Here is a 27,580-nt window from a genome sequence, read left to right on the forward strand (position 1 = left end):
CAGTTCGCAGCGCATCACCAGTATCGTTCGTGAAACCTCTCGGGTAAATCACGATGGTAACAGTGATTTACTTGCAACTGGAAGAATCTTCAGAGAAATGAATAGAATGCTTGAAGAAGACCTCTGACCGAAACGCTGCAAGATATACGACAATGTGCAGGCTTTTTCTATTTTTTCCCCATTGTACTGTGTCTGCACCTGCCCTCGATGTGTTTATTTATAGGTTTAACAGCATTAGCATTGACCATACCTTATCAACTGAATGTGATTTACCATGCCTATTAAATTATGAAACCTAAATTATAGAGCTCATATCAAATAAAATAAAAAATAATAAAAAACTGGCCAAAGTCACATTAGAGGGCATTCATTTTTCTAAGAAAAATCAAGCACTTCTGCTGGAAAAACGATAAGCAGAGTTGGGAAAAAAATGTATTCAAGCACTAAAGAAAAGTCTATGATTTAAAAAGAAAACAAAGCTTTTTCTTTTTTCTTTTTTTACTAATTTGTTATTTTTTAAGGTTAATTTCACCCATTTAATTATATATGTTAAATTTGTCATTACTTATTTAATTTCACTTCTATCAGAATGTAGTCATGACAGTTTGCCTGAAAGAACACAACGCGTTTGGACGTCTTACACATGATTTACACGTGGTCGGGAGCAGGTGTACATTTTCGTTCATACCAACTGTTTAAAATATGATACATTTCATGAATCTGATAATTTACATAGAACGGCTCTATGAACGATTTACACAAAAATTCGTTCTGCTCGAGTTTCATGAATGAGGCCCATTGACTGATCTAATCTTAATGGAGATTCATTTGTTTATCAAATATTTAAGATGTTCTGCAATGCCAAATGTGTTTGAAATCAACAGGTAATGGTGCACCCTTTTTGTAGTGGTTATTTTGAATAAGGTGTGCCTTTAGCCCCATTGTGCCCTACTATTGTTGTACAGTAGATATACAGTAAACCCTTCGTTATGAGGGAAAAATGATGATAATTATAATTCTTAAAATTGTATCTGTTTGAAACAAATACAGAAACTTAAATTGAGAATATAAATGTCTGCCTGGTTTATGAAAAAGCAGTCTTGACTTCCACTAAAAAGGTCCCCACACAGATCGAGGCATCAGGATATCATAGAAACTTGTGGATGGTCTCTTTTGACTTGGGCCAGTAAGCAGCCATCATGCAACCATTTAGCATCGCCCTAGCAACACCCTAGTAATCACCCAAAACAATTGTATACTATATATTTTTTTTACTTATTAATTTATTAATTATTGTGGAGAATCCAAATGCATTTTGACTAAATTAAAGTTTAAGATTAGTTTTTCAGTTTTTTTTAATTTATTTTTTTATTTTCTCCCCTATGAAGGGGTCTGAATACTTTCTGAATGCACTGTGTATATATATTACCATATATGTCAAACATAGTCTTTATTAGTTAAAACATCACAGATTAACACCACAAATTATCATTGTTGATCCATTTAATTACTATGACCCCTAGTTTCCTTTCTCATACTGTTAATCCTGTCGGTCAATTGAGTAATCCCATGAGATTCCTGCTCGTCATTTAATTTCATCAGCCTTTCAGGGTGTGCTTGTAGACATTCAGAAGGCATCTGAAATGAAAGTGATCTCATTTGTTGAACACTTGCACCTTGTTAAACGGTGTGACCTTTGCTTCTCAGTTGTCTTCACTTGCTGGTGCATCTAAAAATAGTTTCTCTTTAGTTGTCACATTGGGTTGCGACCATACTTGTCTGTTGGCAAACACTGAGTTCTAATAATAGTGTCTTAGAAAATGGCAAATACAGAAACTTAAAAATGATCAATGCACTGCAAGAGACGAAAAGGCCAACTAGACTTTATTAATTTAAACTCGTAGATAACTTATGCCTTTGACGGGCACATAAGCAGCATTGCTGGGAAGGCATCCAAATGTTTGACCTGACAGAAAGACGATACCCCCATAGCATAGATTCCCATATATCTCACTTGTCTTGTGACAGTGGAAGCATGCAGAGGATGTCACAGTAAGACATCACTCTCCAGCAATGCATTAGTTTCACCACCGCAATAAAACAAAATTGTCCATTACACTTACCTTTATTTATATTCATCTTTCAGTGAAGCGTTCCACCATGATACATAAATGGATATGCAATTGTCTGTGGATCTCTATCAATGGGCATCACTTTCCAGGAATTTCACAGGGTTATCTTTGTACCCAAGGACAAATGAGGGGACGTTCCTGTGCCCAATGATGCTAGGAATCATTTCATCTGTCGTTCACTGACCTTGAAGCGAACTTAACCTGTGATAACTATGACAGTTAGCTGGCGCTGTTTGTGAGCAGCAGCTGTGACATTTCTAACTTGAGTTTTGTTTTCAAGTTTCCAATGAAGACCAACATTTGAATGTAATATTACATTTTTGTTGTATTGCTTTGAGATACGTAACCAGTGATTATTTAAGCAAACAAGAATTGTTTAGTGTTTATACAAGTCATAACATGGGAAATAGTCATTTGGACACTGTGGATATTGATGCATTATGAGATCAAGAAAGACAGCAGATGGTGAATCTCAACAGTTACTTTATTAGGATTACTTACCTCTGTGGTTATGTAGCCTGTGATGTTTTCCAGACAATTACAGATGTCACAAACACAGTTTAGGTCATGAAAGATCTAACATTTACATCTAGAATTTTGGTTTTAATCACATCTCTCCAAATATTTTCCATTATGGGATCAGCAGTTGGCAGTGGTTGTATTGCTTTGAGATACATAACCAGTGATTCCAGACTCCAGTCTTCACCTAGTGGAAGGACTAGTGTATATGAAAAAGTATGCTTATCCCTCCCCACCTCAGCTGAACCAAACACAATAGTTTGGCATAAGTGCCAGCTTCCTTATTTAGATGGATAGTCACTTTATAAAAGAGAGGAAGGACACAATGCTGAAACTCAACATTGCTTATTCAACGGTAAAATGATTATGGGTCACCATCTTTAAGTTTGACTGCATTTTTTATTTATTTATCTTTAAATGACTCTTTTCAAGGATGCAGGACACTTAATTCTTGGTTGGTAACAGTTATGACTGTGTTTTTGTAGGGCAACAACAACAACAGCAATATTCTGTGGAGTGTCAACTTTCAGAGGTACGCAATGCACCATATATTGATATTTCATGGTGGTTCTGATTGATGATGTGTGATATGGTTGTAGTTTAATGCATGTTATTAACTGACAAATATGTATGAAAGAATTTTTTATGAAATTATATTTGTTGAGTATAGTGAAAGATGGGGGATGCTGCTATGAAGGAGTTTGGACCTGCGGCTCCGTACCTCAGGAAGTCTGATAAGGAGCGTCTGGAGGATCAAACTCGCCCCTTTGACATGAAGAAAGAATGTTTCGTCCCTGATACTGAGGAAGAGTTTGTGAAAGGAACCATTATCAGTCGGGACGGGGACAAAGTCACCTGTGAGACTTCTACTGGCAAAGTAAGTTGATTTAATGTTAGTTATTAGTTCAGTACATTAGAGGAACTTCCAGTTTTGTGTAATATTTGTTTTTTTACAGACAGTAACTGTGAAGGAAGCTAATATTCATCCTCAGAACCCGCCAAAGTTCGATAAAATTGAGGACATGGCGATGTTCACCTTCCTGCACGAGCCCGCTGTGCTGTTTAACCTCAAAGAGCGTTACGCAGCCTGGATGATCTACGTGAGTCTTAAAAATAACTGGGTTACTCTATAATTGTGGGTACATTTCATGTCCGAATGATTATTTGATCATTATTTGCTGGAAAAGCCATCTCTTTTGTTTAAAAAGAAGGTATATGAAATAAACCTTGGTATTCAGTCCGAGCTGGTCATTCTACCTTGCAAATATGCATGAAAATGACCTCAAACGTAATTTGTTTTTTCATACTTCTGCCTTTATATAGCCTAGATTATCAAGACATTTTATGTACTACAAAAAGTACTAAGTTTTTATTGTGATATACCTAATTTTATGTTTGTCTGAAAACTCATTGTCAACTAAGTTACCCATCTGAAAAATGTCAGTTTGTCCCAATAAAGGGAGAGGCGGAAACCAGCTGAACAGTCAACGTAAAACTTTATAACAAACTGAACACAAGCATAACATAAACTGCAAAACAAACAAAGACGCACACACACAGTGGCCGCATGTGTGTGTCTCTCTCTCACTGGCGTCTCCAGCTCATCCTTATCCCCATCCGGGCTGATTAGGACGATTCAGTGCTGGGCGTGCGTCGTCACGGCCTGGCCAAGCCCTCCTCCTCGTCTTTCCACCCACAAATATAAGACCTCTTTAAATGATAATTAAGACTTTTGTTGTATCATTTAAGATATTTAAGACTTTTTATGACCTTACATTTTGTAAACCTGAATATAAGACATTTTAAGTCTTTTTAAGGATCCGCGGGTGCCCTGCATTAGTTATAGGCCCCCTATGTTGAGTAAAGACACGAAATGTAAAAAAACGTCAACAGTGTTACCAGTCAACAATGTTCTCCAGTAAACATATAATAGTGGACAGCATGTAACATAGTTGACATTTTAAGGACATTCTACAGATATAAAGAGTTGTTTAAAAATGTTCGATTTAAAAATATAGAATTTGTAAAATAAAATTTAAAGTAGTTCCTGAACATAAGCTTAGCAGTTATTTAGAACAGTTTAAAATTATGTTCAGTTCAATAACTTTAAAACAATGTTTTGATGAAATAATAAATGCAAATGATCATTGTCATAATTGTAACCTGTGCAATATTTTCCCTTGCACATTTTGCTACTTTTTTTCATGTTTAGTCAACTGTTACTTGTATCAACTATTTTCTGTATGGTCAACTATGTTACTGTGAGTTTTTACATAAATTTTTTTCTATTTTTTTTAAATACTCATTTGCCTCCTGTATAGTTATGTATAGCGTCAAGTGACTTCCAGAAGTGTGCCTTATCCCTCTAGATAATTTTCCAAAACAGTGCATTCAAATTTGACTTGCTCGAGAAAATGCAAATATCATTGAGTTCTATTTGTAAAACTAGAAGGTATTATCAATCTATATATTTTTTCAGTAAAGTGAAAATGATCACAATTGTTGCTTTTGGTGAATGGTAACATAATCTATCAAAACTGGCTGCTATGTTAATTCTTGGTATTTTTCAAATGTACCCTAAAATGTACCCCTAATTATAGAATGACCCAACACTCTACATTACCTTTATCATGTATAAACAGAACTGAACCTCTGTGCATCTCTTTTCTAGACCTACTCTGGGCTCTTCTGTGTCACTGTAAACCCCTACAAGTGGCTGCCAGTGTACAACCAGGAAGTTGTCTTAGCTTACAGAGGCAAGAAGAGGAGTGAAGCTCCTCCTCACATCTTCTCCATCTCTGACAATGCCTACCAGTACATGCTGGCAGGTAAGTGTACTTGACATTTCTGAGTTTGTTAAAAAAAATCTATTATTGATGTCATGTGTCTAACATTACTTACATTGCCTCTTTTCAGACAGGGAAAATCAGTCTATTCTCATCACGTAAGTTTGCTTCAGTTTATCAGAGTCTACTAGTCGAAAGTTTGGACACATATGACTGAATGTGTTTTTTTTAGGATCTTAAAAACGTTTTTATCTGAAATCGGTGAAAAAATGTTTTGATGAAAAAAAAAAAAGTTTGTGTGTGTCCAAACTCTTGACCAGAACTGTTTAATAATTAGTACTTATAAAACAAATAACCGGTGTAGTTCTTAACACTTCATCTTTCTATTTCAAGTGGAGAATCTGGTGCTGGAAAGACTGTGAACACCAAGAGGGTCATTCAGTACTTTGCAAGTATTGCTGCTAGTCCTACGAAGAAGGAAACCACTGATAAGAAGGTTAACTGAGCAGATCATAATTTTAAATATAAATGTCTGGGCTTCCTTTTTGTTCGATTACCATTGTACTATACATACAAAAGTTGGATTCAATAAGAAATATTGTTGTCTTTAGGGTACTCTGGAAGATCAAATCATCCAGTGTAACCCTGCTCTTGAGGCCTTTGGTAATGCCAAGACCATCAGAAATGACAACTCGTCTCGCTTTGTGAGTAAATTAATTGGCAGTGAAGACTGAGGAACAGCTTTATCTTAAAATGAAGACAAGATGGTTTTTATCTTTTCAAACAGGGCAAGTTTATCCGCATCCACTTTGGTGCAACCGGCAAACTCGCTTCTGCAGATATTGAGACTTGTAAGAAAATGCATGTGTTTTTTTTTTTTTGTCTCTCCATACAATCTCTTGACCTGCATTAAATCCATGCATTTTAATGCAAATTGTGTCCATGACAGATCTTCTGGAGAAGTCTCGTGTGACTTTCCAGCTCAAGGCTGAGAGAGACTACCACATCTTCTACCAGATCCTGTCTCAAAAGAAACCAGAACTGTTAGGTTGGTAGAACATATGTTACAGCAAGACATGCCTATAACACATCACAGAAAGATGTCTAAGTGTTTTGTGTCTTCTCTCACAGAGATGCTATTGATCACAGCAAACCCTTATGATTACGCATACATCTCCCAAGGAGAGACGCAAGTGGCCTCTATTGATGATGCAGAAGAGCTGATGGCTACTGATGTATGACTCTTCAAAACAACTGAATAACACCAGTTTTTCATTTTTTGACAATGTTAATACCGTATCAACCACTGGAATCGAAAATGGGAGCTTTTTGGTCTCGGGACCTATGTTGTTTGTGCTGCTGTCTGTGTGAGAACAAGTACAACATTAACAGATGATACACTCAATATTATCTTTGCAGGAAGCTTTTGATGTTTTGGGCTTCACCCAAGAGGAGAAGAACAGCATCTACAAGCTGACTGGTGCAGTTATGCACTACGGCAACATGAAGTTTAAGCTGAAGCAAAGAGAGGAACAGGCCGAGGCTGATGGAACTGAGGGTCAGTTTTAGCACAAATGGTGATATGTTACATGCAGTTATTGGTTGATGGATGATTCTTTAAGATCTAACCACCTTCTATTATTGACTACAGATGCTGATAAGGTTGCATATCTGATGGGCCTGAACTCTGCTGACCTCATCAAGGCTCTGTGCCACCCAAGAGTCAAAGTCGGAAATGAGTGGGTCACCAAGGGACAGAATGTCCAGCAGGTGGAAACAACTTCTTGACATCATTAACATACTCTTAACAAAATAATCATCATAATACATTTTCTGTAACATTTCAATATATTATCTCTGTTGGACAGGTGTACTATGCCACTGGTGCTCTTTCCAAATCGGTGTATGAGAGGATGTTCCTTTGGATGGTTGTAAGAATCAACCAATCCCTGGACACCAAGCAGCCACGCCAGTACTTCATTGGAGTACTGGACATTGCTGGATTTGAAATCTTTGATGTAAGATAACATCAAATTGTTATTCAAGAACATCTTCAACATGCAGTGTTACTTTGATCACAACTGTGATTGCACACTGTATTCCACTTGCAGTTCAACACCTTTGAGCAGCTGTGCATCAACTTCACTAATGAGAAGTTGCAGCAGTTCTTCAACCACCACATGTTTGTGCTGGAACAAGAGGAATACAAGAAGGAGGGTATTGAGTGGGTCTTCATTGACTTTGGCATGGACTTGCAGGCTTGTATTGATCTCATTGAAAAGGTAGGTATGCAAAGCGTTATTCCGAACATCTAATCTTAAAGCATTGTCTAGTATCCAACATTTTAAAGTTACAAATGAGTTCATATAAACCCACCAATGCATCTTCCTCCTCAACAGCCCATGGGTATCATGTCCATCCTTGAAGAGGAGTGCATGTTCCCCAAAGCCAGTGATGCCACATTTAAAGCTAAGCTTTATGACAACCACTTGGGTAAATCAAACAACTTTCAGAAGCCCAGGATTATCAAAGGTAAACCAGAGGCCCATTTCTCCCTCATTCATTATGCTGGCACTGTTGACTACAACATCAATAACTGGCTGATGAAGAACAAGGATCCTCTCAATGAGACTGTTGTGGGCCTGTATCAGAAGTCCACCATGAAACTGCTTTCTATCCTGTTTGCAAACTATGCAAGTGCTGATTCAGGTAAGAATATTTTTAATAGATTTTTAGTTACAAAAATGTCATGGCTGTGTGATTAAGCTTCAGTCACTTCCCATGAAATCTTTATCACCATTTTCCAACACCTGCTTCAGACTATCTTGCCTTCTCACAATGGGTGATGTTTGGAATAAGTGTTTGGATTAACTTTGCACATTTTATTTTAAAAATCCATTTAGCAAGCATTTTTTTGTGTAAGCAAGTTTTTGGTCTGAAAGAGTAAAAATGTATTTTCTCTGCAGCCATCCAGGAAGGTGGAGGCAAAAGCAAAGATCAAAAAAAGAAAAAGGGCTCCTCTTTCCAAACAGTTTCTGCTCTTCATAGGGTAAAAGTCAAATTATTTAATTTGTATTATGAAACATTGGTAAGATCAAGAATAAAAAAGCACATATTTCTATAAGTATATGGAAAAAAAATATGTATATATATACAAATCTGATGAAATTATGAAACCGAGTCCTACCAATAGGAGAATCTGAACAAGCTGATGACCAATTTGAGGTCAACTCACCCCCACTTTGTGCGCTGCATCATCCCCAATGAGACCAAGACTCCTGGCGTGATGGAGAATCCTCTGGTCATGCACCAGCTGCGCTGTAACGGTGTGCTGGAGGGCATCAGAATCTGCAGAAAGGGCTTCCCCAACAGGATTCTGTATGGAGATTTCAAGCAGAGGTACATCCACTTTAACATCCTGTTTGAACTGTAAAAGATCATAGATTCATGGGAATCAGTAACCCAGAGTGAAAGTGGATTATACAGGATACAATCTAAAGATTTTATTAATTGTGCCTTACAGATATCGTATTTTGAATCCTGCTGCTATTCCAGAGGGTCAGTTCATTGACAGCAGGAAAGGTGCTGAAAAGTTATTGGGTTCTTTGGATATTGACCACAACCAGTACAAGTTTGGACATACTAAGGTACTTATCTTAAGTAACAACTGTTTTCAAGAATTGACTTAAAAGTTGCTTGATGCAGTTTTATCGAATACTTTCTCTAATCCCACCTTAAAGTGCAGAGACAACCATTAAGTAAAATTCATAGGTTGATTTACCCACCTGCTCATAATTTGTATAATTCCACTAGTGGCACAGAAATTACACCAGTTTTAAGGAAAATTTTGCAAAACTGTGGCATAAACGGAAAACTGTCTTGTTACGTCTGTGAGTCAATTGTTGGTAAGTAAAAAATTATCTTTATATTACAAGGTGTTTTTTAAGGCTGGTCTACTTGGTACGCTTGAAGAGATGAGAGACGATCGTCTTGCTCTCATCATCACCAATATTCAAGCTAGATCACGTGGTCTTCTCTCAAGGATTGAGTTCCAGAAGCTTGTTGAACGCAGGTAATTGGGTGGGCAATCTAAATCATTCAAAACATGATAGTAAAATACATAATGAACATAAACTATTTGTTTCATATTGCAGAGATGCATTGCTGGTGATCCAGTGGAATGTACGTGCCTTCATGGGGGTCAAGAATTGGCCCTGGATGAAGCTCTACTTCAAGATCAAACCACTGCTAAGATCCGCCGAAGCAGAGAAAGAGATGGCGAATATGAAGGAAGAATTCCTCAAGTTAAAGGAAGCTTATGCCAAATCTGAAGCACGCAGAAAGGAGCTTGAAGAAAAGATGGTTTCTCTTCTCCAAGAGAAGAATGACCTGCAACTCCAAGTCCAAGCTGTGAGTTCATGAGATTTTGATTATTAGATTGTATTGATATTATGAGTGAATATAATGTATATGATAACAGAGAAAAGTGCACATTGATTTTTCTGAATCTGTAAATAAAACAGGAGCAAGATAATCTTTGCGATGCTGAGGAGAGATGTGAGGGTCTGATCAAGAACAAGATCCAGCTTGAGGCCAAAGCCAAAGAGTTGACCGAGCGACTGGAGGATGAAGAGGAAATGAATGCCGAGCTGACAGCAAAGAAACGAAAGCTGGAGGATGAATGTTCTGAGCTCAAGAAGGACATTGATGATCTCGAGCTCACTCTGGCCAAAGTGGAGAAAGAGAAACATGCCACTGAGAACAAGGTCAGTTTTCATCAATGAAGTTGCTAGAGAATTAACAATGGAATGTTAAGAGTCCCTGATACAATGACACAATTCTACAGGTTAAAAACCTGACAGAGGAAATGGCAGCTTTGGATGAAATTATTGCAAAGCTTACAAAAGAGAAGAAAGCTCTGCAGGAGGCTCATCAGCAAACGCTGGATGACCTCCAGAGTGAGGAAGACAAAGTCAACACACTCACCAAAGCCAAAGCCAAGCTGGAGCAACAAGTTGATGATGTGAGTGGTTTTATCTTATACATCTATACATGCAAAAAATATAACACATTTAACTTGACGTGAAATACTAAACAATATTATGTTATTATTTCCTTTCAGCTTGAGGGTTCCCTGGAACAGGAAAAGAAGCTTCGGATGGATCTAGAGAGAGCAAAAAGGAAGCTTGAGGGAGACTTAAAGCTGACCCAAGAGAGCCTGATGGACCTAGAAAATGACAAACAACAGCTGGAAGAGAGGCTTAAAAAGTGTGTTTTCCTTAGAGGGTGAAGACATTTTCAAAAATATAAATCTTTACCAATAGCTGTAATTAATTATTTTCTGCAATATAGGAAAGATTTTGAGATCAGCCAGCTCAATAGCAAGATTGAAGATGAGCAGATCATGGCAGCCCAGCTCCAGAAGAAACTGAAGGAGCTGCAGGTAAACTTTAGTTGTCTTAACAAGATTGCATCAGAAGCATATCACCCTGCAGTTATCATCTGGTAACCCACTGAAGCCAAGCAAGGCTGAGCCTGGCTAGTACCTGAATGGAAGTCCTCTTGGGGAAAACTACGGTTGCTCCTGGAAGAGGTATTAGAGAGGCCAGCAGGGGTGCTTACCCTGCGGTCTGTGTGGGTCCTAATGCCCCAGTATAGTGACTGGGATGTATACTGTCTTTCGGATGAGACGTTAAACCGAGGTCCTAACTCTCTATGGTCATTAAAAATCCCAGAGCACTTCTAGTAAAAGGTAGGGGTGTAACCCCGTTGTCCTGGCCAAATTTGCTCTTTGGCCTCTATACACCATGACTTCCTAATAATCCCCTAAATATATATAGGGTACATCATTGTACTCCCCTCTCCACCAATAGCTGGTGTGGGCATTCTGGCACACTATGGCTGTTGTCGCATCATCTAGGTGGATGCTGCACACTGGTGGTAGTTGAGGAGTTTCACCCAATACTATGTAAAGTGCTTTGAGTACCTAGAAAACCCTATATAAATGTAAGGAATTATTATTATTAGTTGGAAACTTAGAAATGCTAGTTTTAATTTTTGTTTTCTTCACATTGACAGGCCCGTATTGAAGAGCTTGAAGAAGAGCTGGAGGCTGAGAGAGCTGCTCGTGCCAAAGTTGAAAAGCAGAGGGCAGATCTGTCCAGAGAACTGGAGGAGATCAGTGAGAGGTTGGAGGAGGCTGGTGGTGCCACTTCTGCCCAGATTGAGATGAACAAGAAACGTGAAGCCGAGTTCCAGAAACTGCGCAGAGACCTTGAAGAGGCCACTCTGCAGCATGAGGCCACTGCTGCTACACTGAGGAAGAAACATGCAGACAGTGTGGCTGATCTGGGAGAGCAGATTGACAACCTTCAGAGAGTGAAGCAGAAGCTTGAGAAAGAGAAGAGTGAACTCAGACTGGAACTGGATGATGTGGTCTCAAACATGGAACAGCTTGCCAAAGGCAAGGTATGACATTCTCATTTTCATTAAACTACTTTTCTTTAATTCAGGTGTTTGTTGAACAATACTTTAATTTTTTCTTTCATCAACAGTTTTTTTTTTTTTTTTGTGATTCAAATCTATCCAGGCAAACTTTGAGAAACTGTGCAGGACACTTGAAGACCAGATGTCTGAATATAGAACAAAATGTGAGGAGGGACAACGTAGTATCAATGACTTTACCATGAAAAAAGCTAGGCTGGAAACTGAAAATGGTATGTACTTTGACAAGGTATTAAATTGTTCTATGTTATCCCACTACATTATCTAATTAATGATTATACTTCCATCCAGGTGAGCAGGCTAGACAGCTTGAAGAGAAGGATTCCTTAGTCTCTCAACTAACCAGGAGTAAACAGTCTTATATCCAGCAGATTGAAGACCTCAAAAGGCAACTTGAAGAGGAAGTCAAGGTATTTCTATTATCACTTTACATTCACTTTTATGTTGGCTGCATTTTTTGTTATAAAGCAATGCTATGATACAAGAAGAGTCCCCTCAAAGCAACCATGGGTCAAGTGTCTTGACCCATAGTGAAAGCACAATAGTAAAAGCACAAAGATTGCTCCTCGAAGTGTTGGAAAATAAAGCCTTTCAATTACTAGCTATCCCACCCAAAATGAAATCTTAGTTGAATCCGATGTCCAGGAACAAACAGGACTGGGACACAAGCAAACAAGGTTAAAGTAACACAGTTTATCACCCCAAAAGCCCCCTAGTAGTGCTAGGATTCGAACCCAAACCCCCCAAGACCAAAAAAGCCTGACATCAGCACCTTATGTTATTTGGTCACCCTACCACTCCCTTGCAGATGTATAACAGAAAACATTAATTTTAAATATCTTATAGGCTAAGAATGCCCTGGCCCATGCAGTGCAGTCTGCTCGTCATGATGCTGATCTGCTGAGGGAGCAGTATGAAGAGGAGCAGGAAGCCAAAGCTGAGCTGCAGCGTAGTCTCTCCAAAGCAAACTCTGAGGTGGCTCAGTGGAGAACCAAGTATGAAACTGATGCCATTCAGAGGACTGAAGAGCTGGAGGAAGCTAAGTATGTGACAGGAAATATTTTGTTTTTACCAGATAGCCTTACTAAGTTGTTTTTGAAACCAATCCTCTTTATTCATAAAGGAAGAAACTTGCTCAGCGTTTGCAAGATGCAGAAGAAGCTGTGGAAGCGGTCAATGCTAAATGCTCCTCTCTGGAGAAGACCAAGCACAGACTGCAGAATGAGATTGAAGATCTCATGGTTGATGTGGAGAGATCCAATGCTGCTGCTGCTGCTCTGGACAAGAAGCAAAGAAACTTTGACAAGGTTGAAAAGACATACTTGTAAATAAACAGCTTTTCATTGTTGTACCTTAAGATCCAATGGCAGTTGGTCAAAATCTCCAACACTATCATACAGGTCCTAGCTGAATGGAAGCAGAAATATGCGGAGTCTCAGAGTGAGCTGGAAAGTTCCCAGAAGGAAGCCAGATCTCTGAGCACTGAACTATTTAAACTGAAGAACTCTTATGAGGAATCTCTGGATCATTTGGAGACCATGAAGAGAGAGAACAAGAACCTCCAAGGTGTCCTAAAGTTATTTAACATTCTACTGCATTAGTGGGATATTTGTCTCAGCTTTTATGTATTCACAATAACTGTCTTCCCGATTAAAACAGAGGAGATTGCTGATCTCACTGAGCAAATTGGAGAGAGTGGAAAGAACATTCATGAACTAGAGAAAGCTCGTAAGCAGTTGGAGCAGGAAAAGTCTGAAATTCAAGCTGCTCTGGAGGAGGCTGAGGTATTTTGTGTTATCTATTGTGTTATCAAAGGTCAACCAATATATATATATATTGCCAATTAATCGGCAATGATAGCTTCTTTTCGAACTATCTCTATAAATCAATGTTTTCCTTATCTGTTAGTGTGAGTAGGTTTAGGAGTCCCCAGTGTCCTACGTTATGCACCAGTCTCCATTTTGGTTGCACAATAAAACACATCTTGGGTTTTAGTCTCTCATAGCCTCTATGTCTGTGCCCACCAACAAATAATTTTTTAACACATTCAATATAAGGATAATAAAAACAATCATATGATTAATCTGTTATCACCTTTTCACACCATCTTATTTTTCGTATGGCAAAATCCAATATCCGCCAGCCTCTAGTGTGAGGTACTTTGTGTTATGTAGATCTAGAAGAACTGACAAGTAATACACTAGTAATAGTACTTTTTAATGGATAAGTAATTTGATTTGTCAGGGCTCCCTCGAGCATGAAGAAGGAAAGATCCTCAGAGCCCAACTGGAGTTCAACCAGATCAAAGCTGACATTGAACGTAAGCTTGCTGAGAAAGATGAGGAGATGGAGCAGGCCAAGAGGAACCAGCAGAGAATTGTTGATAACCTTCAGAGCTCACTTGAGTCAGAGACTCGCAGCAGGAATGAAGCTCTCAGACTGAAGAAGAAGATGGAGGGAGACCTCAATGAGATGGAGATTCAGCTCAGCCAGGCAAACAGACAGGCAGCAGAAGCCCAGAAACAACTCAAGAGTCTTCAAGGACATCTCAAAGTACTCTTGATTATATTTTTTAATATAAATTCCTGCTACTTCATTGAAAGTCACACAAGATTCTGTGGTCTTCATGAGTAAAACTTGTACTTCACAGGATGCCCAACTGCAGCTGGATGATGCTCTTCGTGGTAATGATGATCTCAAAGAGAACATCGCCATTGTGGAGAGACGCAACAATCTGTTGCAGGCTGAATTGGATGAGTTGAGAACGCTGGTGGAACAGACTGAGAGAGGAAGGAAACTGGCTGAGCAGGAACTGCTGGACGTCAGTGAGAGGGTTCAGCTGCTGCACTCTCAGGTAGGCCACATCTAGTCCAAGGCAAAGAAGGCCTTTAAGCTCTGTCTTAGTTAATAATGTCATCTTAAGACTATATAAATGTGGTTATTCTCAATGTTTAGAACACCAGCCTGCTGAATCAGAAGAAGAAGCTGGAGGGAGATAATTCTCAGCTTCAGACTGAGGTTGAGGAGGCCGTGCAGGAGTGCCGAAATGCTGAGGAAAAAGCCAAGAAGGCCATCACTGATGCTGCCATGATGGCAGAAGAGCTGAAGAAGGAGCAGGACACCAGTGCTCATCTGGAGCGCATGAAGAAGAACATGGAGCAGACCATCAAGGACCTGCAGCACCGTCTGGATGAAGCTGAACAGATCGCCTTGAAGGGAGGCAAGAAGCAGGTCCAGAAGCTGGAAGCCAGGGTCAGTTTATGAAACCCTTTTCAATTCAAAATGCATTACTGTTGTGAAGATGGCTTTTTAAGACTATTTAGATTGAGAGATTGATACAATTCTTTGAATTGGTAAGTGTGGAATAATTTTCGGTTTTGCTAGGTGAGAGAGCTGGAAAATGAGGTGGAGATAGAACAGCGAAAGGCGAGTGAGTCTGTGAAAGGAATCCGTAAATATGAGAGACGCATCAAGGAGCTCACCTACCAGGTTATTTGGCCTTTTAATATAGATTTGCCGCTATATCAAACCACCCAGACAAAGTAAATTTAATCAAAAGTCTATTTACAGACCGAGGAGGATCGTAAGAATCTGGCCCGTCTGCAGGAACTGGTGGACAAACTTCAGCTGAAGGTCAAGTCCTACAAGAGAACAGCTGAGGAGGCGGTCAGTATGCTGTGGATGCATCCAAGTACTGTATGTATACTAATTTCTATGTTGTTTTTGCCAACAACTGTTCTTCTTTTTTCCAGGAGGAACAGGCAAATTCTAATCTGGCCAAGTTCCGAAAACTGCAGCATGAGCTGGATGAAGCAGAAGAAAGAGCTGATATTGCTGAATCTCAAGTCAACAAACTGAGAGCCAAGGGTCGTGATTCTGGATCCAAGGTAAATCATCTCAGTGACTCAATATTTTGTACGCTTGATATCTAAGAAGACTTATAGGAACAATGACAAGTTTGACCTTGTTTAGAGACTGTAAATATTAGGGCTGTTGATTTAACATGTTAATTCAGCGTGATTAATTATATTTTAAAAAAGTATCATGTCCCCGGACCGTAATATGGAATATTCCTACCAGTGGAGCAATTCAAGTTTGACATACCACCTGTTTTCACAAGGAGGCAGTAAGCAAAACTCCAGCTGTACAAACAACAGAACCACATGTGCTTGACTAGCGACAGCATTAAGATGAGAATGCAGTTTTTTTTCAAACACAGCTGGATGGATGCAGGGTTCTCAAGATTTTCTACGTTTTTAAACCATGTTTAACATGACACAGCTACCTAAAACAAAGACAATTACCTGACACACGCTGTCCTTTTATCTGTTCCCTTCAGTGTAGCCCTTAGGTAACATCAATGCATTGCAAATCTAAAACCTATAACAACAAAAAATCTTTGCCTTGTCTCTTCCTCCTACAGAAAGGGCATGATGCAGAGTGAAGCTCTCATTTGAGTCTTTCTGAAAGACTTGCTTGGTGTGACTTCTTGACATCATTACCTGTAGTTCTGTAGAATAAAGTGTGCAAATTAAACTTTTCCTGTGGTCTTTGTCATATTTGGATGTTTCAGTTTTATATACTGAGTTATTTGATAGACACTTTCTTATTTAAAGCAATTTTCAGTCCATGTACTACAGAGACAGCCCCCCTAAAGTAAACTCCATAGAATCTCACTGATCCATTCACTTATTGCTATGTGCATCTATATTTACCTCCATTTATAATAAGAGACTTTTTAAAAATGTATTAAATAATGGCATTAGGAGGAGGACAGTATTCACTTTAATTTAATAAAATAAATTATTCAACAAAAGTAATCTTTACTGATTTGCATGGCACAAGAAAACTTACAGAAAATAGGACCACAACAACTGTGCTCCCCCAACATTGACTCTGATGTTGGAATAAAGGTGTGTTCACACTAACAGGTAACAGTGTTTTGCAGCAATAACGTGACCCGCTCCTTTTTTCAATGAGAGTTGACGATAAGAGATGACATGGGTAAAAGAGATTGTTTACGATGCTACAAGTTGAGGTAGCTCAACTTTATACAGATGCACAGTGACATGATGTGGCGACCACAAATCTTAATGCAGGTACAACAATCAAGTTGAAACACCTACTAGCATCAAACAGTTCAGCGACTTGGCGGCCTCCATAGATTTAATTACTGTCAGTGTGAACACTGTAAAATTCTTAGAAGCAAAAGAAATAACAGGATTAAAAAAAAAAAAAAACTTTTTTTTTATTTTTTATAAATTAACAAAATAACATCCTACACATATAAACTGATGAGCCAAAACATTATGACCACTTACAGGTGAAGCAAATAACGTTGATCATCTCCTAGCAAGGCCACATGTCAAGGTCTGGGTAGATTAGATGATACACGAACAGTCAGTTCTCGTAGTCAACGTCTTGAATGCAGGAGAAATGGGCAGGAGCAAAGAACTGAGCAACTTTGAAAAGGGCCAAATTGTTATGGCCAGAAGACTGGATCAGAGAATTTCTCAAATGGCAAGGCTTGTGGGGTGCTCCTGGTCAGCAGTGGTGAGTATCTACTGACAGTGGTCCAAGGAGGGACAACCACAAACCGGCGACAGGGTGTTGGGTGCCCAAGGCTCATCGATGCACAAGGGCAACAAAGGCTATCCCATCTGGTCTGAACTGACAGAAGGTCTACTGTGGCACAAGTCACAGAAAATTTTAACGATAGATATGGGAGGAATGTGTCACAACACAAAGTGCATCGCTCCCTGCTGCATATGGGGCTGCATTGCCGCTGACTGTTCAGAGTGCCCATGCTGACCCCTGTCCACCGTCGAAAGCGCCTACAATGGACATGCGAGCGTCAGAACTAGACCTTGGAGCAGTAGATGAAGGTCGCCTGGTCTGATGAGTCCCGTTTTCTTTTACATCATGTGGATGGCCGTGTACGTGTGCGCCGTTTACCTGGGGAAGTGATGGCACTGTGGGATGACGACAAGCCGGTGGAGGGAGTGTGATGCTCTGGGCAATGTTCTGCTGGGAAACCCTGGGTCTGGATATTCATGTGGATGTCAATTTGACACATGCCACCTACCTTAACATTGTTGCAGACCAGGTACACCCCTTCGTGGCAATGGTATTCCCTGATGGCAGTGACCTCTTTCAGCAGGATAATGCACCCTGCCACACTGCACACATTTTTCGGGAATGGTTTGAGGAACATGATAAAGAGTTCAAGGTATTGCCCTGGCTTCCAAATTCCCCAGATCTCAATCGGATTGAGCATTTATGGGATGTGCTGGACCAACAAGTGCGAATCATGGCGGCTCCACCTCGCAGTTTACAGGACTTGAAGGATCTGCTGCTAATGTCTTGGTGCCAGATACCACAGGACACCTTCAGGGTTCTTGTAGAGTCCATGCCTTGGTGGGTCAGCGCTGTTTTGGTGGTACTTGGAGGACCAACAGCAATGGTCATAATATTTTGGCTCATCAGTGTAGGTGTATATATAATTTATAGATTACTTTTATATTCAATATTCAATAGTACACAAAAATAAAATACAATTTATGTATTAATTTGGTTACTTTTTAAATTCAGTCTTTTTTTCTCAAATTATAATTTTGTTGATGTAGCAGTATTGAGCTGTAGCATGAAATCTACAGTACTATCTGAATTAAAGTCAGTGGAGGAATTTCAAAAACCCATCATGGGTTTTAAATACATGTAAGTGTTTTCATAGATAGAACTTGTACATGATTAGAAAAGTAACTTCAGCTTTGATGCCATCATAATATACAGTAAGACAAAAGATACATCAAGCAAATGCATTGCATTTGTTATAGCTACTTCTATAGTACCATCATGTCATTATAATATTGATTTAGTTTTACAGAATATGGTATAGAAACTGCCATATTATCTTTTAGATAGAAAAAAAACCACCTACCATATAATTTATTTTTTCAAGTGCGAAATGTACTCTCATGTAAGGCTCATTTCTTTGGTAGATCAAAGCTGCTGTGTCTTCCTCTGTGAGCAACTGGGAACGTTCTGTAATAGGAAAAGTGCATGTTTGGCGGACAGTTGAGTCCAAAGTGTGTCCTTCAAACATCCTCTACTCTGAAAGCAAGAGGTGGAAAATAATTGTAAGTTAAGTTAAAACTTAAAGCATCCAAATGGAAAAAAGATACAAGTCACAATATGACTATTAATACAATAGAATTTGTCTTTCAGCTGCAGTCTCACCTGTTGACAATGATACACACCAAGTGTCCTCCTTTCCTTTGACCGCTTATGACTTTACTCCTGCAAAATAAATAAATTAAATGAATCATTCATTCAACAATACATAAATAAAAACCATAAAAATAAGCAAAACTTTGATAAAGAGCCACTGCTTGGCAGGATGAGCACTGAACGCCTGAAGGGAACAATGTATTCTGGCAAATCTTGGTGTTGAAGGTGAAGAGCAGGTGGAGTCTAACAGCTGATATTGGGGAGGAGCTCCTCAAAGGTTCACAGAGGAACCAACAATCATGCAACCTTAAACCACAGCACAATTTGCTTGGGATATATCAAGATATATTACCATAAGAACAAGTGAGGTGTTAACTGTTGGCTTGACATCACCTCAAGGACCGTAATGATTTACAAGAAATATCACAGCAATCTTAAACTTGACCTTTCTTCTATTTAGCTGAAAAATGGACTTAGTTAGTTGACCCCTTTAGACACCCAATAACTGGTGCATAATTAGAATAATTGATGAACAACAAATTGCTAATCATTTGCATAATGATCATTGCATTTTCCTTAAGCAAACAGAACGTAAATGTTCACGCTGACTGTCCAAACGAAACCGAATAGACCGTTTCTTCTGATTCTGCAAGTCTTTCCTCTTTTACATCAATAAAATAATATGTGTCTGTTAATAATAAACGTTTGTCCTGTGACCAGACCGTCATTGCTTTGCCTCAATTGGCCATGTAACCTAAGTAGCATGTATACGGTTCGGAAGGGTGCCAACATTGATGTTTATTTATGTGCTCGGAGACCTTTACAGATGAGACATCTGCTTCATGTGAGGTCTCAGTGTCCCCCATCAGTTGCTCTCATTTCATCAGGGGCTCAGGAGGAATTTACAGGTTTATGTTTGTACTCAAGGACAATGGGAAGGAAACAATGTGGAACAAACAAGACAGTGGTAAGAGTATCTCCTTTGGGTTGCCTACAGTCAGTCACAGATTGCCAAACGCATCAATGCAGGCGGTGCAAATTCACAGAGTGTTCTATATATAGTGTTTGTCTACATTTCTTTAAAGGGTTGATGATACAATTTTCAAAAGGTTTCCTTGCCTTAACTTGACAGACCACACTTTTGGTCTAACCATCGAAAAGTGACTTTGTGCAACTAGATGCATCAGAAGATCTAAAACAATGCACCTATGTTCTTGGGAGATGTTCTCAAGTTACCTATGTTTTAGATAACCCATGTTCTCTAGTTATACAGGATGGTGCAACTTCCATGGATGACAACCTGGGTGTAACCTGATTGAAAAGTGACTGCACAAATGAACATCCAAAGGTTCAATCAACACCATGTACCTCTGTTCTTGGTTGATGTTGCTTAGTTGTATGAAATGTTCTAGATGTCAAACAGTACACTTTGCAATTTTACTGTGCCTAGTACAGGAAAAAATGGAACATACTGCTCAAACATGATTAATAAAAACTTTACTTTGAGGAGAGCTTGTATGTCCATTGATTACAGCAATAATTTACACAAGCAGTGACATCTGCCTTGCTGGAGAAAGAGATAAATGTATGTTGGTCACAGAGATCACGCAAGCTGTTCTTCTCAATCATTGAGAAGCAGCCATTAAGAATTTCACAGGTTATCTTTGTCCCCAAGTGTGAAGGAAAAGAAACAATGCCGTGTCAACAATGAAGGCCAGAGTGAAGCATTCGCACCAGCTGGAATCTGACCTTGAGCCTTATAGATTCAGCAGTGCCTGCTGAAGTGGATAAAAAACATCTATAACAGGCAGAGTGAAATGACACTTAGCTTGTCCTTGAGCAAGTTACACCGTTCAGTTGCTTCAAACAATCAGATGCCTTCCCTTTTGAGTCAAAAGTTACTAACTATTCATACAACGTAGCAGACATTTGTGATCCAAAAAGTTCCAACAAAGTTTCCCAGGATCAATCTAGGGCTGAGTGCCTTGGGTTAAGTACCTTGTTCATGAGCACTATGGTAAAATACTGCGTGACTGTTTCAGTAACTTTACGGTTATTTGGAACTGACCCCAAAACTTGGTGCCAGTAGCCAAAGCTCCTAATACGTCACCACATATGTTATCTTCTCCTCAATTTTCATACCTCAATACTCAGTGTACAATAATCCATGCCATTATGGTTTAAACATCATTTTCTGTTTTGTTTACGACTAAAACATGATAAATAGTTTTTTTTGATTGTGTATTAAAACATATGAGATGACTGCAAAGTTTGTCCTCACTAGCATGAATTGCAGCCTATATAAAATAAACACACCCCTGCCTCCAGCAGTCACCCAGCCCATCTGTATCCTCACCAAACTCAGACTCCAATATGCTTCATAAAATTCCTGCACCATATTTAGAGGAGCTCTTACATTATAAAAGAGTTGGAGAGTAAATGGCCACGTACAGGTTTTCTTCTGTATCATCAAACGGTAAGCCATCAAGAATGCATTTACATTTACCCATTTAGCAGACACTTTTATCCAAAGGACTTACAAATGTGGAGTACAATAGGAGCAATTCATTGTACTCCTCATTTGTAAGTCGCTTTGTAAGAATGCCTCAAAGTTTCTGAATGCCTGACCTAATTAACAATGATGAAAATAAGAAATGTCTTTGTTGTATATTACCTCCCAGCCATAGAATGGTACAGTATTTTAAAATTATGTTCTTGTACTCTAGGTCTATAATGACTATAATGTAGACTCTAATGATAGGTGACAAATGTTTGATGTGAAACACAAGTAACACTGCTTCTTGTTTGTGTTTGATCCTAGGATGATAAAGCATCAGTGTATGGAGAGTTGAAATAAAAATTTACTGTAAGTGACCCTGACCACACTCAGGACAACATCAATTACATCATATCTTATCTACATATATGCATACATACAAATATACAGTATATAAGTAGAACATGTACAAATTCCCCTATTAAGTGGCTCCAAAAAAGTAAGACACTTTAAAAGACAATTGAACTATGAAAGAAGCTGATGTTCATCCTCAGAACCCACCAAAGTTCAATAAAATTAAGGACATGGCGATGTTCACCTTCCTGCACGAGCCCGCTGTGCTGTTTAACCTCAAAGAGCATTACGCAGCCTGGATGATCTATGTTAAAACTTGCAGTTCGAGATCTTAGATGACCATAAAACTAGCCACAGCCGTCTTGGTTACCATCGTAACCTCTGTTCCCTGATGGAGGGAATGAGATGTTGTGTCAATGTAGTGACACTAGGGGTCGCTCTTGGGAGCCCCAAACACCTCTGATCTTTGAGAAAAGGCCAATGGGAATTGGCGAGTGGAATTTGCATGCCATACGGGTATAAAAGGAGCTGGCTCGCAACCACTCATTCAGGTTTTGCGCTGAAGAGCCGAGACAGGGTCCCGGCCATTTCAGCGGGTAGTTCAGTGTTGTGGCAAGAGGGACACAATGTCTCGTTCCCTCCATCATGGAACGGAGGTTACGACAGTAACCAAGACATTCCCTATCTGTCACTCACTTGACGTTGTGTCGATGTAGTGACATTAGGGGTCCCTATTCGAAACGCCACAACTAGCTGAACTGGGTTACATGGATTGGCGGTGCAGGTGTGAACAAGCCACTGCGTGCCTCGTAGCAAGCGCACCCGGCCCTCACGTAAACTCCCCAATGCTCTACGAGTGTCATACGGCCCCTGGCACCTCGGGGACAAGCCGACTGCCCATAATGGGTATAGGCCGCATTAGCCGTGGCCTCTTCTCTTCTTTTTTCTCCCCAAAAAGTGGAAATCGTTCAGCTGGGGCCATAAGCATCTTCGTCGTAGTGGAGAGTCCTTTCCCAAGGGGAAAGACACCACAGAGACCACACCCTGCCCGAAAGGGAGGTAATTGTGTGGAAATACGTCACATGGACTTACTGACAGGCAGTATCGCATGTGGAGGAAGTCCCCGTAGTAGGTCCTACCCATAGCGGATGGAGCTCTATAAACACGGCGACTGGTGGCAGAGGGAACTCTGCCCAAGGAAGATGTGGGTTTACCAACAGGGAAACCGTACCGCGGAAGATACATCACACAGGGTTACTCACGGGCAACCAGTGCATGGTGAGCACCTACCCCAGTACAGGGCCTGCTAGCACACGTACTGGGCCGGCATCGAATTTCTCTGCAGAATTCGCCTGCCACAGCACTAAGGAGGAATTACATCCAGGGTCCACAGTCTCGTGAACTTGGCTGGGAGGAAAAAAGCATACATCTTCCACTCCAGGAGGGGAAAGGCGCTGTACGCAAATGGTACACCAGGCCAGTTGCCCCGCATACTTACCTGTTCGTACCTGACAACACACGGGACGAAACCGGCTCAACCCAGAGATTGTAGAATCTTGTGAAAGTATTGGGTGTTGCCCAACCCACTGCTCTACAGATGTCTGCTAAAGAGGCGCCACTGGTCAGGGCCCAGGAAGCTGCCACATTCCTGGTGGAGTGTGCTCGAAGCCCCAAGGGGGGCAGCACGTCCTGTGCCTTGTATGCCAAAGTGATGGCGTCAATGACCCAGTGGGTGATCCTTTGTTTGGAGACAGCCCTCCCTTTCCGCTATCCTCTGAAGCAGACAAAGAGCTGCTCAGAGCATCTAAAGCTCTGTGTGCGATCCAAGTAGATGCAAAAAGCATGCGCCGGACACAGCAACGACAAGGCTGAGTCTGCCTCCTCCTGGAGCAGCGCTTGCAGGTTCACCACCTGATCCCTAAACGGGGTCGTGGGAAACTTGGGCACATAGCCCGGTCAGGGTCTCAGGATCACGTGAAAGTACGCCGGACCAAACTCCAGGCAGGTGTCCAGGCACCCTCTTGATGGACGTGAGAGCAGTCAGGAGGGCAGTCTTCAATGAGAGTGCCTTTAGCTCAACTGACTCTAGGGGCTCAAACGGAGTTCTCCACAGGCCCCGCAGGACCATGGAGAGATCCCACATGGGAATGAGGCACAGCCTGGGAGGATTCAGCCTCCTCGCACCTCTAAGGAACCTGATGATCAGGTTGTGCTTCCAGAGAGACTTACCGTCTACTGCATCATGGTGCGCCGCTATAGCGGCCACATACACCTTCAAGGTGGAGGGGGACAGCTGCCCCTCCAGCCTCTCCTGCAGGAAGGAAAGCACCGACCTGACTGTGCATATCTGGGGGTCTTCACGTTGGAAAGAATACCACTTAGTGAAGAAACGGCACTTCAAGGCATACAGGCGCCTTATAGAGGGAGCCCTGGCCTGAGTGATCATGTCTACCACCGCTGGTGGTAGGCCACTTAGGTTTTCCACATCCCGTCCAAGGGCCAGACATGGAGATTCCAGAGGTCTGGTCGCTGGTGCCAGATGGTGCCCCATCCCTGAAAGAGGAGGTCCTCTGGGAAGTGAACAGGTCTACCTACGCTTGGCCGAATCGACTCCAAAGCCTCCACAGGGCAAGCAATACCGCCAGCAACTCGAGGCAGTTGATATGCCAATGCAGGCGCAGTCCTGTCCAGGAGCCCACGGCTGCATGCCCATTGCACACGGTGCCCCAACCACACTTTGAGGCATCTGTCGTAACAACGACGTGCCTGGGCACTTGCACTAAGGGGACCCCTGCCCACAGAAATGCAAGGTTTGTCCAAGGGCTGAACAAGTGGCGGAAGATCAGCGTGATGGCCACGCGATGTGTCCTGCGGCGCCATGCCCATCTTGGGACTTGAGTCTGAAGCCAGTGCTGAAGCGGTCTCATATGCATCAACCCGAGCGGCGTGACCACCGCCGAGGACACCATATGCCCCAGGAGCCTCTGAAATTGATTCAGTGGGACAGCTTTTCTCTGCCTGAATGACTTCAGGCAGTTCAGCAACTACTGCGCACGTTCACTCGTGTGGTGCGCTATCATAGAGACTGAGTCTAACTCCATTTCGAGAAAAGAGAAGCTCTGAACTGGGAAGAGCTTGCTCTTTTCCCAATTGACCCGAATCCCAACCGGCTGAGGTGCCCGAGTGGAGGAGTTCAGAGATCGGGTCCGGGCAGTAAAAGGTGTCTGCCACGATTTCGTGAGCTCCTCGTGCACCTCCGGGAAGAATGGGACCGGGGCGGGGCATTTCCATGAGCGGCGCTCTGAGCCCAGGAACCAATCGTCAAGCCATGAGGGTTCAGGGCAGGGCGGAGGGTTCCACTCCAACCTGACGTTCGCAGCTGCCTGGGCAAGCATGGCCGCCAGCTCTGCATCGGCCTCAGACTGGGCGACTGCACCCGAAGGTGGGAGCCAAGTCAAGTCCTCTGCGTCCGACTGGATCAGCCTGCTCTCCGATGCTGCGATCGAGAGCTCATCCTGTTCGCCATGGGGCGAGTCACCTGTCTTATCCCAGAACTCGACTGGGGCAAACGAGCATACTGGGGAATGGGAGGTCCGTGGGGATTTCCCTCTGAAGAAGGAAAGGCGCAACCACAACATTTCCATGGTCATGTTCTCGCAGTGAGAACATGATCCATCCAGGAATGGGCATGGCCCATGCAGGTGAGACAGCGATTGTGGCCGTCAGAGGCGGAGAGGTAGCGACCGCAACCACGAACTTAACACAGATGGAAAGGCATCTTTAAAAAGACGCTCTCCGTCAGTGCCACTCTTTTAGAGAAAATATACTCTTTGAAAGAATATATACTCTTTTAGGCTGTCAAAGTGCCCAGGGGCGTTCTCTGCACTCAATCTGTGCATGAGGGGGAGAAACTGCTGTAATGTGCCGTAAATCCAACAGCATGCAGAGGTGAATGGACCGGCAGTGGAATTCAGCTCTCTGTGAATCAACCGCTCGGCTCCGAAGAAAAAATCTGAATGAGTGGTTGAGAGCCAGCCCCTTTTATACCCGTATGTCCGGGGGAGTGGCATGCAAATTCCACTCGCCAATTCCCATTGGCCTTTTCTCAAAGATCAGAGGTGTTTGGGGCTCCCAAGAGTGACCCCTAGTGTCAATACATCAACACAACTTCGAGTGAGTGACAGATAGGGAACTCTTATTATCTCTTGTCCTCTTTACTATACCTACTCTGGGCTGTTCTGTGTCACAGTAAACCCCTACAAGTGGCTGCCAGTGTACAACCAAGAAGTTGTCATTGCTTACAGAGGCAAAGAGGCTGAGCTGCAGTGTAGTCTCTCCAATGCAAACTCTGAGGTGGCTCAGTGGAGAACCAAGTATGAAACTGATGCCATCAAGAGGACTGAGGAGCTGGAGGATGCTAAGTATGAAACAAGAAATACATTTTTTAAGTTTTTTCTTATCGAAAGACAAAAGCTTAAATTTTTTTGGAACTAATCCTTTTTATTCATAACGGAAGAAACTTGCTCAGCATCTACAAGAAGCAGAAGAGTCTGTGGAAGCAGTCAATGCTAAATGCTCCTCTCTGGAGAAGACCAAGCACAGGCTGCAGAATGAGACAGAAGATCTCATGGCTGATGTGGAGAGATCCAATCCTGCTGCTGCTGCTGCTCTGGACAAGAAACTAAGAAAATTTGACAAGGTGAAAAGACATAAAAAAATAACTTTTCATTATTGTACCTTGAGATTCAATTTCAGGTAGTCAAAATCTCTGACAGTATCATACAGGTCCTAGCTGAATGGAAGCAGAAATATGAGGAGTCTCAGTGTGAGCTGGAAAGTTTCCAGAAGGAAGCCAGATCTCAGAGCACTGAACTATTTAAACTGAAGAACTCTTATGAGGAATCTCTGGATCATTTGGAGACCATGAAGTTATTTAGCGTTCTACTACATTAGTGGCATATTTGTCTAAGTTTTTTGTGTATTAACCATGATCTAACCATAACAGAGGAGATTGCTGAACTTACTGAGAAAATTGGTGAGAGTGGAAAGAACATTTTTGAACTAGAGAAAGCTTGTAAGCAGTTGAAGCAGGAAAAGTCTGAAATTCAAGCTGGAGGAGGCTGAGGTGTCTTAACTGTGTTATGTGCCATTTGCTCTAACTGCTAAATAATGGACATTTGATGTGTTTTATATGTAATTGTGACCCCACAGGAGAAAGAGACAAAATCTTGATTAAGAACTCATATGATTTGGCAGGGTTCCCTTGAGCATGAGGAAGGCAAGATACTGAGAGCCCAACTTGTTCAATCAGGTCAAAGCTGACCCTGAATGTAAGCTGGCTGAAAAAGATGAGGAGATGGAGGTGGCCAAGAGGAACCAACAGAAAACGACTAATACCCTTCAGAGCTCACTTGAGTCAGATACTTGTAGCAGGAATGAAGCCCTCAGACTGAATAAGATGGAGGGAGACCTCAATGAGATGGAGATTCAGCTCAGCCAGGCTAACAGGCAGGCAGCAGAAGACCAGAAACAACTTAAGGGTCTCCAAGGACATCTCC

The 27,580-nt window shown here is 41.3% G+C and overlaps 1 protein-coding gene and 1 pseudogene across 1 annotated transcript; both read left to right on the plus strand.

The window, feature by feature from the left end:
• The first annotated feature begins 1,525 nt into the window (after positions 1 to 1,525).
• Positions 1,526 to 16,478, plus strand: LOC127431453 (myosin-7-like). The gene is made up of 37 exons (XM_051681853.1): positions 1,526 to 3,528; positions 3,608 to 3,751; positions 5,323 to 5,479; positions 5,568 to 5,595; positions 5,831 to 5,933; positions 6,049 to 6,141; positions 6,225 to 6,288; positions 6,387 to 6,485; positions 6,569 to 6,672; positions 6,857 to 6,995; positions 7,089 to 7,207; positions 7,306 to 7,455; positions 7,549 to 7,719; positions 7,837 to 8,146; positions 8,404 to 8,486; positions 8,631 to 8,836; positions 8,961 to 9,084; positions 9,373 to 9,509; positions 9,592 to 9,847; positions 9,961 to 10,203; positions 10,284 to 10,460; positions 10,560 to 10,705; positions 10,790 to 10,880; positions 11,516 to 11,905; positions 12,027 to 12,153; positions 12,233 to 12,351; positions 12,788 to 12,984; positions 13,065 to 13,248; positions 13,342 to 13,507; positions 13,601 to 13,725; positions 14,186 to 14,494; positions 14,592 to 14,795; positions 14,897 to 15,193; positions 15,326 to 15,430; positions 15,512 to 15,607; positions 15,694 to 15,828; positions 16,365 to 16,478. The coding sequence occupies exons 1-37, from the start codon at positions 3,328 to 3,330 to the stop codon at positions 16,383 to 16,385; spliced, it is 5,820 nt and encodes a 1,939-aa protein (XP_051537813.1). The 5' UTR covers positions 1,526 to 3,327; the 3' UTR covers positions 16,386 to 16,478.
• Positions 16,479 to 25,689: 9,211 nt separating this feature from the next.
• The window catches only part of LOC127431661 (myosin-6-like), a 3,659-nt pseudogene continuing 1,768 nt past the window's right edge, over positions 25,690 to 27,580 (plus strand).

The sequence above is a fragment of the Myxocyprinus asiaticus genome, chromosome 41, assembly GCF_019703515.2.
Source record: "Myxocyprinus asiaticus isolate MX2 ecotype Aquarium Trade chromosome 41, UBuf_Myxa_2, whole genome shotgun sequence".
Taxonomy (NCBI): domain Eukaryota; kingdom Metazoa; phylum Chordata; class Actinopteri; order Cypriniformes; family Catostomidae; genus Myxocyprinus; species Myxocyprinus asiaticus.